General features: G+C 40.2%; 1 protein-coding gene across 4 annotated transcripts in view; it reads right to left on the bottom strand.

Moving 5' to 3' along the window:
- MSRA (methionine sulfoxide reductase A) overlaps positions 1-19309 on the bottom strand; it is a 241674-nt gene that overhangs the window by 211569 nt on the left and 10796 nt on the right. The window contains exons 1-2 of one of the 4 annotated variants that reach the window (XM_015859753.2): positions 14941-15866; positions 14237-14366 (exon numbers count right to left, since the gene is read on the bottom strand). The exons of the other annotated variants lie outside the window; for them this stretch is intronic. Of the exons in view, the coding sequence (XP_015715239.1) occupies positions 14237-14360 (124 nt within the window). The 5' untranslated portion in view covers positions 14361-14366; positions 14941-15866. Of the gene's footprint in view, positions 1-14236; positions 14367-14940; positions 15867-19309 lie in introns of those variants that run through there. 4 annotated transcript variants of the gene reach the window in all.

The following is a 19309-nucleotide window of genomic DNA, read 5'->3' as shown; positions in this document are numbered from 1 at the left end:
CGAGATTATATAGAGTCCTGGTCCCGTGACTTATCATTACCCCTGTTGTTCTCTGGGATATGTAGTCTTCTTCTGTGGACTGCACATTCAATAGAAGTATCCATACTTTACATGATGTTATGATGTGGAATACTGATACTGATAGCAAAATTACAAAACCATGACAATGTGGTCTCAAAAGTCAGTAGTGGGGTGCAGTGATTTGTGTCATTTCAGTGCTTATAACATACACTTACATCTATTCATAAAAACCTTAAAAGACGGCATATAGAAGAGCTTCACCGTGAAACCTGCATTCTGCCTTGCTGGGTGAGAAAGAGAAGCCATCCCTTTGGAAGTTCATAACCTCCTCTTGATTCAGGCAAAGGTAAGAGTGATTCTTGCACATGATGCATCAAAAATACAGCATATCTTAGCATGTAAGGTCACTTAGCTGTCAGGGATAGAAGCAGAAACTGCCTCCTAGGCAAATGACAAATGAGAAAACATGAGGAGTGAGAAAAGAAATGGAGGAAAACTCTAATTGAAGCTAATTTAAATAGGATGTGCTGTACGCACAAGATCCTAAACCCTCACCCCACAAACTGTCTGGTGCATTTGTCTACTTAACCACTGCCAGTGGGGACCAAGACCAGAAATAATGTCCAAAAATAATTGTCCAGAAATAATTTGAAACACCCCCCCCAAGGACCAAGAAGTAACATGTAGCTTCTCCATCTTGGTGAACAGCTTATGAGCTAATAATACAGGAATACGGGGAGAGACTTTGGTTCGTGCAAGCCAAGAAGAGCCAGATAAGCTATCGGAACCCAAAAGGAGCACATTTAAATCCACATTTTCATGTGTGTTTCATAATAACAGTCAACACCTCCTAGCTTTAATCCCAGAAGGACGCAGCCTGGAAGGAACACTGCAGGTCTTAAGTGTAAATGTCTGTATGCGATAAATCCTCTGTATCCAACACTACTTAGTAACCTTGTGATCACACATAACATCAGCTTCAAGATTCAAATTGATTTAAACTCTACAGAATTTTCCATCTAATTTGATACCAAGATAAGCAAGGAATCACAGAATGGCTTTGGTTGGAACAGACCTTAAAGCTCACCCAATTTCAACCCCCTGCCATGGAGGCTAGGTGCCCCCCAACAGCTCAGGCTGCTCGGGGCTCCATCCAGCCTGGCACCTCCAAGGATGGGGCACAGGGCCTCAGCACCTTCTGAGTAATGGCAATGACCATTTAGCCAAGCACAAATCACATACAATAAGGCAGAAAATACATATCCACTAGTTTGTACACTAGGAAATATTCAAAGCACACATAGGTCATCCTTGTACAACAGATGTAACTTATAACACTATTAAGAGTCTTCCACAGCAGGGATGGTGACCCCACCACCTCCCTGGGCATCCTGTTCCCTTACTACTTGCTAGCATGTCCCAGCAACTGCAGAAAACAAGTGGAAATGTGATTTTACTGTCTAAAGGTGAACAGACCCTGTAGGTGAGGTAGGAGATGCCACAAGCCAGAAGGCACTGAGCCCACCATCTCAGACTGGACAATTTCCAGTGAAACTGAGGCTGAATCTCACTCTGAAGCTGTTCATATGGAGGGTGCAGTGATCCACCTTAATACAAGAAAGCAAGTGTGAGGAGAAAAGTTAAAAAAAAGATTAACATTAGTGCTAGAAAATACTCAGAAGTCAGTCTTTTTTCATGAACACAGAACAGTCATGAAGGAAAGGAACAGGAATGCTCTAAGATACTCCATGAGTAGTGATAGGCAAAGATTTATAATTAATCAGCAACAGGAATGCAGCGCTGTTTTACAAGGCAATAAGCCAGCTCCATTCCCTAAGGTAAAGCCAAGGAGAATAAAGGCTAAGCAGTTTATTCAAACAAGGCAACTGGATTATTGCCCCATAAAACAGCATGGTACTGTGATTATTACCTTTGTGTTACATGCCTTTTTAAAAGCTTTTTTCACTGCAAATGTTTAAAACGTAACAAGACAAAAGATCGGGAACAGGGAAAGGATACATTGGGCAGAAATAAACACATTCAATATTTTCACTTCCTGAAAATGTATCAAATGAAGAATGTAAGAGAAACATTTTTGATTGGAGTTATTACAAACCACAGCAGTAAATCCTGTTAATAAAGAGCATAAAAGTATTGTATGCCTCTCTTCTGGTTCACACACATTGTTCCTTCTCCCTTTTCACAATCTCCTGAATGCACAGGCTGTATTTCTCTATCTAGACTTCTTGCTAACACATTTATATTTCACATAAGACTCTGAACACCATACTTCACAAAACCTAAAATAGGGCAAAGCCTCAAATATCTGAGAATCTTATTAGGGATGGTTCACGAAGCTTAAAACCACATCCACACTATTAACCCTCTTCATCCCCTCAACTAGGCAGAGCCCCAGGGTGTTTGGGGCTGGGGGCACCTCTTGGTCCCTCCGTTGCCCCCTGCCCCATTAGGGCCATCCAGGGCAACGTATTCAACACCGCGGCCAGCGGCTGTGGGAGACCTCACAGCTCTCTGCTCCCCTTGTGAGGGACAAGACCAACTTCATCATCCCAACTTCAATCCTAATAGCACTAAGTATTTATGATTCACTGAACAACACGATCACAGTAAGAAAATTTCAACAGACTGCCAAATTCTGTTCCCAATACCACATTTAGATGCTCCACAGCCATCTCTTAAGTCTCACACCTATTCAAGCTATTCAATTAAAAAGAAAATAACAAGTGAAACTTGAACAAATATTTCATCTCCAAACACTTTTCTTTCTTCCTTTTCAGAAATTGTGTAGTTCCTCTAATAAAACAAACAAAAAAAATCTTTATAAAGAACCAAAACAAATAGGATTTCAACTGATGTTGTTTTGAAAACATTAAATGGAATCCCACTGGGAAATTAAATGGAAATGTCATCGCTAATAATGGGAGAGAATGATTCATAGACAGAATCCAACGCTTTTAAATAAGTTACCTACATAATTAGAGGAGCCTGATTTGTGAAAGGACCAGTCTCTTACACCTCCCAGCAAAATCAATGGCTAAATACAGCTCAGAAATCCATTTCCAAGCATACGTGCTTCAAAAAACTTGGGCTACACTGCTAAGGCTCAAAACTTGCTGGGTTCCCACTGCGTCATGCTCCACTTTTTAGAATAAATTGCTGTCCCCAACAGAAAAACTACAGCTTGATTTCAAAATATTTGAACTACATCAAAAATCTGGAATCATCCTCACATCAGCTTAAATATAAGCCATCCATTTGAAAATACTGTGACTTACAAATCAGCAAGCGGTTGACAAAAAACTAGGTACAGAACTACAGAGGCTGTGTTATATTATATAAAGCCAACTGTATATAAAATCGCTATGCAATGCTCTTAGCTTGCTAATAATTACAGGATACTGTAGGCAGCCTCCTAACAAATGTGCAGCAGTTGGAAGGGACCTCAAGAGATCACTGAATCCAACCCACTTCCCTACAATAGGTCACACAGGTCAGCATCCAGACAAGTCTTGAATATCCCCCAAGAAGGAAACTCCACCACCTCTCTGGGCAGCCTGTGCCAATTCTTCTGCATGTTAGTACAGAAGTTCAAGTTCCAGGCTATTCCTCCTTGAGCTATGTATCACTACATGCCAACAAGAAGTGCCTGGCCTCATCCATTTGCCTCCCACCTCCCATTAAATATTTACAAACACTGATCAGCTCCCCTCTCAGTCTCTTTTCCCCAGGCAAAACAGACCTCGGTTACTCAGCCTTTCCTCATATGGGAGATGCTCTTTATCATCTTTGTGGTCCTCTTCTGGGTTCCTTCTAGAAGATCCCTTTCTTTTTTGAACTGGAGAGCCCAGAACTGGAACACAGCAGTCTAAATGCAGACACATCCACATTAAAGTCATCGTGCTGTTACACAGAGTTACTGGACCTTTCTTGGATGCTGGTATCACTCAGAGTGTTCCCAAATCAATCCAGCAGTTCCAGGCTGTCATAAGCACTCCACAGGGAAGCCATAAAACCCCATTTTTTTCAGTCCTATCATCAACTTTGCACCTTTAATGAAGACATTTGTGGTCAATGTCTGAGCGCTCACTAGAATCACAAAGGGAAGAAAAAAGGCAAAAAAGCACTTTTAGTCATTTAAGTACTTAATGAGGAACAAAGGATTCAAACATTGAAAAGGCACCAAGGGCTGCAGAAGGTGGTGATACCTTCTCCAGACATGTTAAACTTTGGCATTTTTCCTTCAGTGAGTTGAAGGCCATTGCAGGTTCTCTTTAGGATACAGAAAACTCAGACTGCATCAATAGGAGTGGGTGCTTGAATGCTGAGTATTATTGTCCCCTCCCCTAGAATATTCAGCAGGAATAAGAGCCAAGGGTCTATCTGCAGTGTAACAGTAGAAGATAAATTCTCAATGAAAAGGGAAGGAAGAGGAAAAAATGACTTGGCACTATTAAACAAAGGTATACTGATTTCCTTTTTGTATACAAAAAGGAAAAGAGAGAACAGGAGAAATAAGTTTTGCTTTCTCATTTAAAAAAAGTAAATGAGAATGAGAAAACAGGGTGAAAGTTTGCATGGGAAAAACAGGCTTCAAAGTAGATAGACTGAGTGTCTCTGCCAGTTCCTGCAGGGATCCATATTTTATGCATGTATTCCATTAATGGTATTCCCACTAATGTATCCTCTCACCAGTCAAAGATCCATTAGTGGGAATGTACGTGTAAAACATATTCAGAGAGAAGGGAGATGGATGAATCCAATGACAATGTCTACTTGTATGAGTGCTGAGTATTTTGTCTCTGTTGATCCACATGTCCACCCATGTGCCTACTATGTTAAGGGTTCCCATGTGAGCCAACTGGGAACACAACCTTGCATTCCTGCAGAATCCCCTCCATCAGGACGCAGCATTCAGCAACCCTGAGCAGTCACCATCTCTTTGGCTCATTATCTCTCTCAATTTCACATGTTTTACAGATAAGCAGGTTTGAAAGTTCTAAAGAAAAACTGAAGTCTATCAGCCCTTCTCTACCTGTTGTCACCTCTGAATGCTGTCTATCCAGCATCATTTTAAATACTGGTCAAGATGCATGCTCCATAACCCTCGAGATCATCCATGATCTCAAAGACTCCATCCAACCCAAGCTCTTCCATGACTCTATGATCTTATCTTTAGAATACTTTCTCTAGTATTGAAGCTGAATCTCTATTGCCACGGTTTAAGTGCATTATGCCTTATTTTAGTCACCCTATATGTGCAGAATAGATTATTACCTTGCAATTTACAGCAGCCTTTCACAGAACAGAGCACTACCACATTCTCCTTCAATCATCTACACCTTAGGCTGTGCAACCCAAATTTGCTTTCTCACTAATTACACTTCCTGGATCCCTAATCACGACCATTGCTGTGCTCTAGACTACTTCCAGTCAAACCTGGAATGCCAAAAACCAAACTACTCCAAATCATGCAGGGCACGGGAAAGCCAGAGCCAATGGCTGAGAGAATCAGCTCACCTACTCCAGCAGAGCATCTCCTGCAGTGTCTCCCATGGGATATGGCAACCTGAGGACATCACCAAAGGGCATGGAAGTGCACATGCACACAAAGGGCTAGATGTAATTATGTGCCTACAAGGCATTATGCATACTACTAATACTTAACTGGTCCAGGTTAGGAAAGCTGAAGAAAAGCCTTGATTTACAAACTCATTGCTTATGAGAACCTCAGTGTCATACAGCACTACTGCAGACAAATTAATGAGGAGATGCCACGTTTTGCCAGCAACTATTCCACCTGAGGCTGCAACAGCATTATATTATGTAATGAACAAATTTGCTTAGAAGTGCCTACCTCTGCCTGCTGACTAGGAAGGAAAACGAGAGTAATGAGTTCTACATACCTATGCTGTAGATATTGATCCTGGCCCAATTCTCTCATGAAAGCCTAAAGAGACTACTTCAAGTTAAAGTCTCTCTGAACAGCAGCCAAGACCACAAGAGAAAATGAATTCTAGAAGTTGTTAACTATGTGTCCATAAAAATATTCTCCCTTTTCATCAAAATGCATCGTGCAGACCAATTGCATCACTCTCACATTTGTTGCATAAAAAGTTATAAAAGGTTGAGGAGAACTGGCAAGATAGTTGTGCATTTACGTTAACATAAGCACATCAAATATTCATTACAGCAGAGCGCTCATTATGTCAGCATCTGAATTAAATAACAAGAATAATGCTTCCCGCAACACAACAATTTTAAAGGAGGAAGTGACAATATTGCAGGGAATCATTGCTTTCTCTCCCAGAACTTGTTCATTCACTACAAATATATCAGCTTTTAACACTGCCCTTTCACATTAATTTATACAGAGAAAGTGTTATCACAGCATATAAGAAATTACACTGTACAGCGTGAATCTATGTGAAAGAAAAGCTTTACAGTGGGAAAATATCTTTTTACAATAGCAAAATGTAGATCCTGAATTCAAAATTCAACTAATGCTACAGTTTACATTTTAATCATAGTTTTAAAAAGCAGACATTGCATAAACTCTATAAAAAGTTACTACTTGGGGGTGCACAAAAATAGAATATAATAGCATAAGAACAAAACATTTAAAGTTCCTCAAATGTATCACAATTGTACAAAACTGATTTTAATAGGAAGGCATATAGGTTTATGGACCCTAGATGACATGAAATTACTTATATCTTAGTTTACAGTGGCTCACTCTCAACTTGCTACCAAGCACCCATGTTTCAATTCCTTGACTGTTGCCTCAGATTGATGTGCCACATCATGGGACTACCCTCACAATATTTTTGCTCAGTTGAAGAATCATAGAATGACTTGGTTGAAAGGGACCTCAAAGGTCATTTGATTCCAACCCCTGCCAAAGGCTGGGTGTTCTCCAACAGCTGAGGCTGCCCAGGGCCCACCCAGCCTAGCCTTGAGCACCGGCAAGGATGGTACACCTACAGCTTCTGTAGGCAGCCTGTGCCAAAGCCTCATCACTCTCTCAGCAAGAGATTTCCACCTAATATCTAAAAGCCTTCCTAATATCTAATGTAAATTCCTCCTTGCCCTACCGCATCAGAGAGTGTGAAATGTTAGACACTGACCCACCCCCTCCCCATCCAGCTTTTCATCCATCAGAACCCCAAGTTCTTCTCCTCAGGGCTGCTCTCCCTCCATGAGTTCATCTCCCAATCTACAGTGGGATTGCCCCGACCCAACAGTAACAACTTGCACTTGGCGTTGATGAACAAAGCAATAGAAGCGCTATCCATTTTTAACTGCAGAAATAAACCACATTTTCTGTCATTGCAAAGAGCAAAGCACCTGCTCTGATGTTCGTAACCAAGGGTCTGGTAGATGTTTTGATCTCGTTTAGAGCCACATACAGCCAACTTATTCTGGAGACTTTGTGCAAGGTGATATCGATCTTTGCATAAAACAAACAAATAACCAAGAGTATCTGCCACCTCTTCTCCACCTCCTATGCTCCAGACCCAAAGCTCCAGGGAGAGTGAAAGGTTGTTCACATAAGGACAAAGCATAAGTGCTATGCTGCCCCAGTTCAAATGGGGAAACTATCAAAAAACAAGCCTTCAATGCTGCAATAACCTTACTGGAAAAGAAGGTACTGCCTGGTTCAGTACAAAACTGTCCATCCAAAAGTGCTCAATTCCAACCATTTCTGTCAACACACTAGAAGCAAATCACTAAGATTTTTCCAAATATGCCTCTCTTGAACATATGTATCTTCTGTTGATGTCCTCTCCTCCATCTTTGCAAATATTTTAATCTGGGCTGGAATCCAAGTCACCAAAAAAATCACTGTCTGTGGGAAATAAGTAGCACAGCGACACATCTCAGACTTCTGTGTAGAAGGACCCTGGAGAATTCTTTGTTTGTAGTTGGTATATTTTACATGAACAAGCAAATTAGACCTCATTCCTATTCCTGTTTGTGGGATGGGAAAAACCACAGCTGTGAGGCATCCAAAAGAAAACCCACATAGAAGTCTTTCATCTAGTATAAACTCACTCCCACTGTACATTTGGTGCTGTACAAGCAATACAAATGGAAATCTGTCCACGTGGAATGCAAAAGCTTGCATTTCACAGATGGAAAAGCTGGAATTAAACCCTTGTTACATGCCAAGAAAGCAGCAAGTGTGTTGTCTACAGGCACAGTCAAGGAAATGCTCCATTTTTTAAATGCAGTCCCGCAGATCAGTGTTTTCTGTACGCCTCTTCTCTCATTATTCTAATACTAATATATACAAAAGGTCAAATCAATCTTATATTAACATCCTACCACAGAATAGCCTGAGTTGGAGGGGACCAATAATGAATGTTGAGTCCAATTCCTCACTCACTAATATGGAAGCCTGATCTTCCACACCTGGTCAGAGAAGCATCAAAGATACTGCTCCAGGTCTCACATCCCAGCAGATACAGAATTCTGTACCGTAATGTGGAGGTGCTCCACAGTATAGCACAGAGAATACGTACCAATTAATACAAATCACATCCACCTTCACATACCACATGCTGCCCCACACTACACTTCCATTACTTCTACAACTACTGAAGAAGTGCACCCTGAAACACTTCAAAAAAGGTTCCTTAAAGATCTGCGTGGCAGTTACGTGTCTTCTCATCACTGTTTAGTGAAGTCAAAACCAATCACTCTTCACAACTTCCAATTTCCTTTCAAACTCAGTGTGTTCTCTACATACTAAAGGAGTCCCCCTGTTGGCAATCTGACTTCCTCCTAAATTGTGGACCTCAGAAGCATCCTCCTGAAGTGTCTGTGAGAAGAGTGAAGTCTCCAAGTTGCTCAATCCAGTCTTCTAAACAGAGGATAAAAATCATGTTCTAGAGTCACGATATTCTCTAATTTCCTCCCCATCAATAAGTCCACTATCAAGTTGTTAGAGAACCCAGACCAAAGAGTCGGTGTCTCATAAATGCTTTATGCTTTCTGATTTTGAAAACTAGCATTTGATACTCCAGAGTTTTCTATCTCAGACAAAGCCAGGCTTTTACACAGGCTGAAAAGGTCAGCAGGAATAAGAGTTTAGGAGAAACGATGATAGCCTTCTGTGCCAACCAGATAATTTCCCTAGGCAAATCATCAGTTATAGTGATTAGAAATAGTTACAGAATAAGGACAGATCTTTCTGTTCTTTAGAGCACACTGTTGGCACTTGATCTAGGTCATCAATTGTACTAAGTGCATTTCCTATGGTACCCATAGAAGTACCTGCTGTCCTGGCTGAATCAAAATACTTTGGGAAAATCAGAGTACAGCATTTTTCTGCAGTGCTGCGCTTTTCAAAGACAGTTCTGCAGGTTCCTGTGCTATTGGCCAGAATGATACTAATTCACACACGTTAAGATAAACATTTCAAGACCTATTTCCTTTCTGTGCTCTCATGTACTACACCCATATTACCCTGCAACCACAAACAACTCTGGATGGTGCAAAGAACAATTTCAGAATACAGCAGTCCTAACATAAGCACACTGAATTCAAATACCAGTCATTGAGCTCTCAGGATTTATGAAGTCCAAAATCAACTCTTCATAGGGAGATAAATAAAGGATGCCTCAGACCCCATGAATCTTCTTTGAGACCCTCACTGAGAAAGGGATTCTTTCTTTAAACTCATGCATTGAGGCACTGATTGTTGAAAAGGAAAGAGGGAAAAATGGAGACAGAGGGGAATTAGCTGAACCAATTGCCACAAAATAAATCAGTTATCTTGAAACTGAAAACAGCAGAGGTTAGAAGAAAAAAAAGATGCATTGAATAGAGAAAGAAATAAAGAGCCAAAAGATATGCAAATGAATGCACTGCTTTGAACAAAAGTGCTAAGGCTGATATTAGGATGCCAGAATGTATGACTAAGAGGACACACCGCAAGGGATCCTGATCATATACTCATGAATTATCTTGTCATTACTCATGAGGCAGATTAGGTTATTTGTAGGGCCGTGATCCTTTGTATTGTATAAACTGAGTTTAGGAATCAAATACTTGCTAATAAAAAAAAAAAAAATAAATAAATCTCTAGTCTTTATTCATAAAATGAATAAGAAAGCAAACCCAACATGTTTAATACCATCTCATGTGCTCTGAAGCATCTCAGCTGGCTTGAGTCATAGCTCAGAAAGTCCTCCTGTATACCCTGGACCATACCTGTCATTTCCATGAAGACCTCTTGAAGAGCCTAGGATGTCCAGAAGGCACCAGGTACTGCTGTTGTGTTCCTGAACTCTCAGACCTTCATGGAGCTTATAGACTATTTGCCTTAAAAGCTCTTTTCACATCCATCATTACAGAGATAAGATGGAAGATGGCACTGTTGTAAACTGGTGAGCTGCTGTTTTACCTTGTGAAAAGGAAATCCACAGACTGTTCTTGAAAAAAAAAGTTTTACTATTTCTCTTTGCAGCATCACCTTGATACCTGTAACACCAAATGCTAACAACAGTGCTGGGAAACAAGGCTGTATACATATTATAGAAAGGGGTCATGACCTGAATAGCTCCTGGCCTCTATAAGAGCTTTAAACAAAGTCCTGCTTTACATACATACACAACTTGGACTTACCCACTGGACTACATTAAACCACTAAAAAAAAAAAGGGAATGGCTTCTTTTATTTTCCTTTCAAGGGTGTATCTCAACCTCAACAGAACTTGCAATGTAAATACAGCAATACTGTCACACTATGAGATCTGCAAAAATTCGATATATCAATCCATAGCTAAAGGAAAGACAACTGATCTCTAATAACACTCACACTCTCCCTTGAATAAAATGGGTTTCACCCTGGCATTGCAGCAAGTTCCTCTCCTGCATCAAAGTTTTAAGCTTCTTTATGTTTTCACAAGGTTTAACCTTTATTACACTAAGAGAAAAAGAACCTAGTTAAAAGAAGTCATAGCCTTGCAGGAAACAGAGTGAGTTCTGCTTGGTCTTGGCCAACTTACAAAAAGGATTGGGGGACTTAGCAAAGCCAAACAAGTGAATGTTTTGCAAGACCCCTAACTCCCCTGTGATGGAAAGAACACCCAAACTGGATCCATGTTTAAAACCCAATATCTCCATCGTTTTCAAGAGAAAATGTACAGCGGACAACTCACTTCCATTACATTTTCCTAGCTTCAACAAATAGCATCTCTATGAAAATAAGACATGGAATACCCTAGAAAAAGTGAAGACCACCACAGCTTTCAGCTGCTGTCTGAATAACAGACAAAAAAAAATTATAATATTAAGAACTAGTACTTCAGTCTCCCAATTTATTGTCCTAATTTCCTCTTTTCTCAACCTTGAAACTGGGCATGGAAAATACATTGAACACATGTCTGACTAACTGCTGGCACGTGAAAGGAAGGCTTGAAATAAAGTCAGATGTCTTATTAAGGTATTTGATTTCACTGAAAGTTAAATGTCTATACTTCAGACACCTCAGTCAGAACTAGTTGCCTAACATTGCTCTCATGGCCAATAGAGTGACTCACATTACCTATTTGACAGCTTTCTATATCACCCAGAGCTGATTTCTTCCCATTAGGTAAAATAGTGACTTAACTTGTATTTTTACGTAACAGCTACATGGGACAAAAGACTTGTTTCACTCAAAATATCTATTGTACAGATAAAGCCTGTGGCCTATACCTTCAGCTGAATAAAGGAGTGGGATTCCACCAAAGTTGATACTGCTACATCAGTTTGTGTCTTGAGAACACACCCAGCTCATGCATATACAATGCTGGACAAATAATTAAAATGAAAAAACCTATTTTCATGAACTAGAGATTTATCTGAAGTTATAGGCAGGTATAGATAATAACAAGGAAAACCACAGCCTTCTTGTCGTTTCTCAGTCAGTATTCCATCTTGGACACTCTTGGACTACTAGATAAACTACGAGGAATGCACTCCTGGTTTTATCCACATTGCTGTGGATTAAGTGAGATCTGAAGGACGACATGCTACAGACATGTGCAGTAATTAAAATGATGACTCCTGGCCATAAAGAGAGAAAAGCATCTTGTTATGTCCCGTGCTACTAAATTGTTCTGGAGTGACAGTAAATAGAGAGTCCTAAAATACACATAGTTTTGTTCAAGAATACTGTGTAGAATGTGAGAGCACCACATCAATAGAAGAATTTGGAGTCCTACCAAACATTGAGGCAATCTTCACCATTCTCCATGGACCCAGACATAGCTGCATGTGTATGTGTACTTTAACATTCGCACTGTTCCCCTACAGCCATATTTAGGGAAGATATGGAGTCACACTGGGCAACTGCCCCCATTCCCTGTCCTACAAATGCAGGGGTTCATAGCAAGTGCTCAATTAAAGCTTCTTACAAATGTGTCCCAAGTGTTAAAAACAGCTGACAAATACACACAAAAACTACAGTCCCATTTAGATAGGAATTTTCTTTAAAAGTAGTAAAGAAAGAGTAAACTTTGATTAGTGTGTATCAATAACACATAATGCAGATTAGACACAGGCCCTTTTCCATCAACTACAATGCTGCTATGTAAAATTATACTGTGCCTTCATAATTTCACAGGAATCAAATTAAACCCTACACCCTAATCCTCACCTTCACACTGAAATGTCATCTCAAGGCATTTTAATTTGTTACTTCTGTACTTCTAGTTGTACAACTCATTACTAAATATTTATTAATGAATCATTATGAGTTTATCAAGTTACTAAGCTTAACCAATAATTAAGGATCATAACTGAACAGTGATAATGAGTAATCTGATTAAAGATTCAGAAAACTCCAAGTTGTGAACATTTCTAAATAAGATACACAAATATGGCAAATCACACTAAATTACACTCGCAAAGTAAATTTTTATGCAATCAACATTCTAACACCAACAACATGACTGTAATTTAGATTCTGATCTAAATCTGTCAAAGTGTAATATTCCACCAAAATAACATTTAGATGTAGTTTTCTTAAAAGAAAGGGTTTAGCAGATAGGAAAAAAAAATACTTCCCCTATTATGTAGGCCGAAAGAAACCTGCAGTGTAGGAAAGCAGGACGTACTCACTACATGTTCTAAAGATAAACGTAAGTAAATCTTCAAAACTGTCGTATCTGCATTCAAAATAACTTCTGTGCCAGTGAACATTCAGTGCCAGCGTGCATTCAAGTACTCACATAAATACAGTTTTAAACACACTGCGAGGACCCACATGTTGATCAGGTTAAAAACCTGAGAAATTACTTAAGAAATATACAGAAGTACACAGCAGACAAATATAGTTCCTCTAATATTCAGGCTTGGTTTTCACTTAGCAGCACCGTGACGTTTCCTGTTGTTTCCTGACTTTCAATAAGGACGTCTATTACAATTTCTTTCCTCAAATGTAGTTGCCTTGCACACAAGATGTAGCCTCAAAGCATATGCTATTCCTAAAAGATACATACATACATACAGATTTATTTCAGAGTAGGTACACAGATAAACTCACTATGTTATGTGAGTGCAGGCAGACTTGCACCCATCACAGCTCCATTCCCCCGATCACATCACACGTTGTGCAGGAACGGACAACGTGCAATGTAGCCCCACAGAAAGCAAACCTGAACTCTCACCAACTGCAGAACCAATGTGCAGTCTATAGTGGGATACCCAGGTTAGCAATTATCTGTGGAATATGACTTTAAACTATTTAGAAAGACAGGATTGATATTTCTGTAAGACAAACAGGACATTTAATGGAGACCCTTTCTTCAAAACCTCACTAACAAACCATGCTGAAAGGCTTCAGTAAATCGCATGGTAATCACAACAGCAGCTTAACCACTATTTATAACTAGAGTATCTTTCACAAGGCTCACCGATGTGGGAAGAATCTGACACATCCTGTTATAAAACCAATTTATCATTAAGGAAGCCAAGTTCCTTCCCATAATCAAAAAGGCCAGTTATTTCTAGTAGTCTAGTAATCAAAATCCCACGACGTGCAGTTAAAAGGAAAACATATCTGTTCACATGCTTTTCAGTCGTCTTGGTTCTTACTTCTCCTGAGCACACAAGAAGAATCAAGGAAATGTGTGATTTCTGACATGCTGCAGAAGTACATCTTACAGGTTGAACAATCTATTCTTTAAGGATAGCGTGCTACTTACTATAAGTGATGACGATCCATAACAATCTATGCCTTACAGTTACTCTGAAATAACAATGCTGACTGTCAGAGCAGGAGGAGTACAATCCAACCACATCCGGGCCTAATAGGCAGGATAGCAGCATTCGTTCCTAGGAAATCAGAAATAAGATACCTGTCTCACTGAAAATCCAGGCACCCTTGGAGAAAGCCAATAATGGATTTTCAGGTCCTTAATTTTATTGAAATCAAAAGACATCCACGCTTCAGTCGTCACAGATCTTTTTAATCCACACATGGGGGGGAAGGAAAAAAAAAAGAAAGAAAAAAGAAGAAAAAAAAAAAGCAGATTTTTCCACAATTTACAACAAACAGGTACTGTAACTACAAACTGAACTTCCCATATCCAGCGTCATCATTTCAAACCCAGCTCCGTCATCTCCAAACATCCCTCCCTTGGCAGAAGTCAATACTTCCCCACCTCTGATTTCTTCCAGCAGAAGAAAATTAGGCAGTTTCACACGCTGCCTCCTAAGAAGCACTGGAAGAAATCTCTGAAAGCAGTAACAAAACAGCCGGGCTCTCATTTCTTTTACAGCCCTACAGGCACAGTCTGGGTGTCTTCTTGCCCTGCTGGTCTTCAGTGCTGGCACCGATAGCTGCGAGATGGAGCTGGGGCAGCACAGAGCAGCAAAACAAACAGCACTGCTTTAAGCACATACTCACTTTCGCATTAAGATGTCCCAACTTTGTCTCTACTCTTACTCCAACGCTGAGTCGGACGGAAGCTTTAAGGACGTTCGGTTCAAAGTTAACATCTGCAGCACGTATGAGAGAAATGTTGAAATTCCCATTCTGAACACATTCCGGAGGAGGTCAGATTTGGTTTTAAAGCAAATTTGTGTCAACAAAAACTTTTTTGTTGCCGCAAAAAGGGAAAAAAAACAAAACAAAACAGAATTTCTCCCTCTTGATTTCAGCATTCCCTCTGTATTCTTCCAAGTTCTTTGGCTCCCTTACAGTTTACTCAGACATGCACACAAGAAAAAAAAAAAAAGGAAAAAAAAATCAAATATCGTATTTCACATGTGTAACCTGACATTGTGGAGGCTTCATTGAAGAAGCCTTATTTCTCTCACCGCTGCCAACCGAGCATCATTCTGTGTGCCACCACTTTCGGACAACCCAGGAGACTTAAAAAGCCAGCTAAGTTTGAAAACCAGGGGAAAAAAAAAGTTCTGAGTTTCTCTGTACCCCAGGACGGTTTTCTTTCCTGAAGCTCAAACCGAGGAAGCAGACAAAAGAAGCTGATTTGACTGCGCCGTGCCAAGTCTTGCCTTTTTTTCTTCCCTCGGCTCGCTCGCTCCCGCGCTCGCTCGCTCCCCGCATGGCAAGCTTCCCAAGCAGTCTTGGCGGAGCTCCAGCCTGTGCCAGGCTGTCGGAGTCCTTGTTTCCAAAAGATGCTCTTTGCAAATCAATTAATAGATTTAAAAACAGGAAGCTGCGGGTCAGGAACCAAATCTTGGCACCAACAGCCGCTGCCTCTGCCAAATCGGCTTATAGATCGCACGGTTTCCTACCTTTTATGAGGGATGTAAGGTTTTTGCTCCCTGATCGTGGAGCTCTGGAAGCCATTCAGTGCTCACAGCGATAAGAAATCTGTTCTCTAAAAATGTCCGCATGCGACACAGGAACAACCTGCAGTAAATCAAAATTCTCGGGAAGGCGGGTGTACGGGTAATTTTAATAAGTACCAAATACTCCTTAAAATAACGTTTTCTTTCTCTCCTCCGGAGAATCATGGGAAGGTGCCAGGAGTAGGAAACGTATAGATTTGAATTAAGATCACATTCAAAAGTCACACACGTTTAACTTTCTCAACTCCAGTCTGAAAACCAATTGTTCCTGTATAGTCAAAAATGATTAAGAATCAGCTCAAAACTGATACTAAACCTCACCTGATCCAGAGAACATAACAGTGCTTAGCAAACTGCCCACAGAACAGCTTGGGTTGGAAGGGATCTCAAGGACCACGAAGCTCCAACCACCCTGCCACAGGTAGGTCCACCAACCTCCACATTTAATACCATTTGGCCCCAGCCAGCCCGGCCTTCAACACCTCCAGGGATGGACGGGGCATCCACAGCCTCTCTGGGCAGCTGTTCCAGCACCTCATCACTCTCAGGGTAAAGAACTTCAACATCTGTTGGATGCCAATGACGCACACATGGAGAATTACACAGCTAATCTTTCTTTTACCTATGAGCTACTTGCCAAGGCAAAATGCCAAATTTTAAGTCCATGCATTTACATTAATGAGCACAATAAATTATGCAGAAAATACACTACTTCCCTAACCATGCATATTTTATAAGTTTATGGATACCAGTGATCTGTTTGTTAAGGGTTCAGGATAGAGTCCCTGCTGTTCTGAGGCTCAGTGCCATTCATGACCCAGCAATCCGGTTTTCCCCAGGGTTTGACTCAGGGCTAAAGCTCACTTAGCTCAGAAAAGTGAAAAGCATTCTCCCTCTGAGCAAGTTAAACCAAAACAAATACCTATTCCAAGCCTGGAAGAAAGGAAAAAACACACTACCTCCTAAGCAGAACAACGTACAAGAAATTGCACACTCTCCACTACTCTTTTGTACATAAGTCAAACTAACAGCTGTAAGGCATTAGGTACAATTATCTACCCTTTAGACAGACGGACAAGAGCTCTCAATGGCCATAAACAGATCTACCTGTGTTATTCCCAGCAGCCTCCCAACTCCAGAAGGAACACCATTAACAAACAAATATCACATTTTTCTCTCCAAATATTGCACATCCCACCTTCTCAGTTAACATCTAGCATCGTTATGATGTGCCAAAAACGGTGAAAAAATGACTAGGTTTAGTTTTTCCTGTTTATCTTCTTTGTGCACTTGACAGAAGGCTCTAATATGTCGACTGGCCTCTACTGAAAGACCATGAGGCATCCACATGGGAACAAAAAGACCTCCTGAATCTATAGTACTCCAACAGACATCATTAGAAACTCATCTTTTCATTGGTCTTCTGCCAAAAGGTACATTCCAAAAATATACAATTCCAGAAGGGACAAACAATTTGAACTACTGGATATTATTCTTCCAGAAAGTACAGCAGGAAAAAGAAATGTATTCCCCAGTAGCCAAACGCTTTACAGAAAAGGACAGCCTCACTAATATGATGAAGAGCCTCATTTTATCTCTCAGTACACACTGCTTCAAACACAATGGATCTCATTTACAGCAATGACTACCCTCTTCCTGTCTTACAGCATGTTTTCAAATGTGTAGTTTACTGTAACTCTTCTAATTCTCTCTTATCTCTTAAATACTCTGCAATTACATTTCTGCTCCACACCACCAGCACTGCTTGCATCTTGAAAGGTGCTACTGAGCATGGCGCATCTTCTTCCCCCCAGCTGTCAAAGTCTTTTGACATAATCCTTCATCCCTTCCATAAATAAGCCTCCAACCACTCTCTTGCAATGCACAAAATACATGGAAAGCTGAATTCACAGAATCACTGAATCATAGAATGGCTTGGATTGGAAGGGACCTCAAAGACCATCCAGTTCCAATTCCACTGCTGTGTTAAGGACTGCCAGCCAACAAATCAAACGCTTGATGAAGTTGCCCAGGGCTCCACCTAACTTTCCTCATCTTTCTTTACAAATATTCTCTGCTCCATCTCTAGTGCAAACCTGGCCATCATCACATTGTCAAGCTTATGACAGCAGAACAGCACATAGCTTGGCCCTTCACACCACCTACATCCCTGTGCTCAAAGAAAAATCCATACCTTTATTCTTTCACAGTATCTTACCCACCCAATGAATATTTTGTTCCATGAACTGGGGGAAAAAAAATATTTATCTGGGTCTCAGGCATCATTCAAGTTATTTACTCTGTTCTTTTCACTTCCTCTCATAGCAATCAGTTCATTTAAAATTCTACTTTCAGAAGCCTCCTGATGTTTCCTCAGTTTGCATTGTAAAATTCCTTCATCCATGCACTCTTCCACTCATAAAAAGGAGATACCCAGCTACCTATACTAGTATATATGTATAGGCGTAGAAGAAGCAACTCACCTCTTAAGCTGTTACACATGGAAACGAATGCATTCATTACAAGTGAAGAAAATAAATGCAAGCATACCAGGCTAACGAGCAAGCCTTATGAGAAAAATTAACATGAAGGGATTATTTACAAAATCCAAACACACAGGTCTATATTTTCACATGAAGAACAGTTTAGCATGAATGCCTAAACACAGATAATATAAACTACAAATACTAACAAGTATGTGTACACATTGAAATACATCTACCCATTGGAAAATTTTAAAGTGCTATTCTTAAGACACTTAAATGTTGGGTATATTTATAATTTCCCTTTTTTTCCTTCTTGGCACGACATTTCTGTACTATGGATCAACAAAAGACAAGCAACACATTGTTCTGAGTACCTGGTATGAAAACACTGCTCATGAGCAGCATGTGTGTGACATGACCCAAAACACTTTGCTCTTAGGAGTAAATACACTCTTCATATTGGTCATGTCAGAGCTACCTCTGTTAGAGCTTCTGCTATTATTGGTGGGAAGGCCCGCAACTGATGAGTAAAACCAGTTCCTTTGAGAACAAACCATAAGTTCTTTAGATGTTTGATCTTGGAGCCAAATACTTTCTTCATGTATTATCAAATGGTGACAGTACAATCCATGAAATGAAAAAGTCCCTTTCTACTGGGCTGTTCTTATGAGGAAAAAGTTAACAATGAATTGTCTAATGACACTCTTTGTTCTTCATTTTCATTCTTTGTTAAATAGCCCAACACCGGTGAAGTTCAAAGAATCCATAAGTAAGCGAACATAGCTATAACAGCAAGCAATATAAAAGAAAGAGGAGTAGCAGGAGAGGTATGGTTGGAAAATTAAATGAAAACAACTACAGGAAGTGATCAACAACATCTTAAATATTTCAGCGTGGGAATATACTTCAACAACTCATCTGTTGGCATGACATTCCAATCAGAAAGTACTAAATGCACAGTTTCTAATAACT

Source organism: Coturnix japonica, chromosome 3 (assembly GCF_001577835.2).
Source record: "Coturnix japonica isolate 7356 chromosome 3, Coturnix japonica 2.1, whole genome shotgun sequence".
NCBI classification, from domain to species: Eukaryota; Metazoa; Chordata; class Aves; order Galliformes; family Phasianidae; genus Coturnix; species Coturnix japonica.
This window is presented reverse-complemented; position numbering and strand designations above follow the sequence as displayed.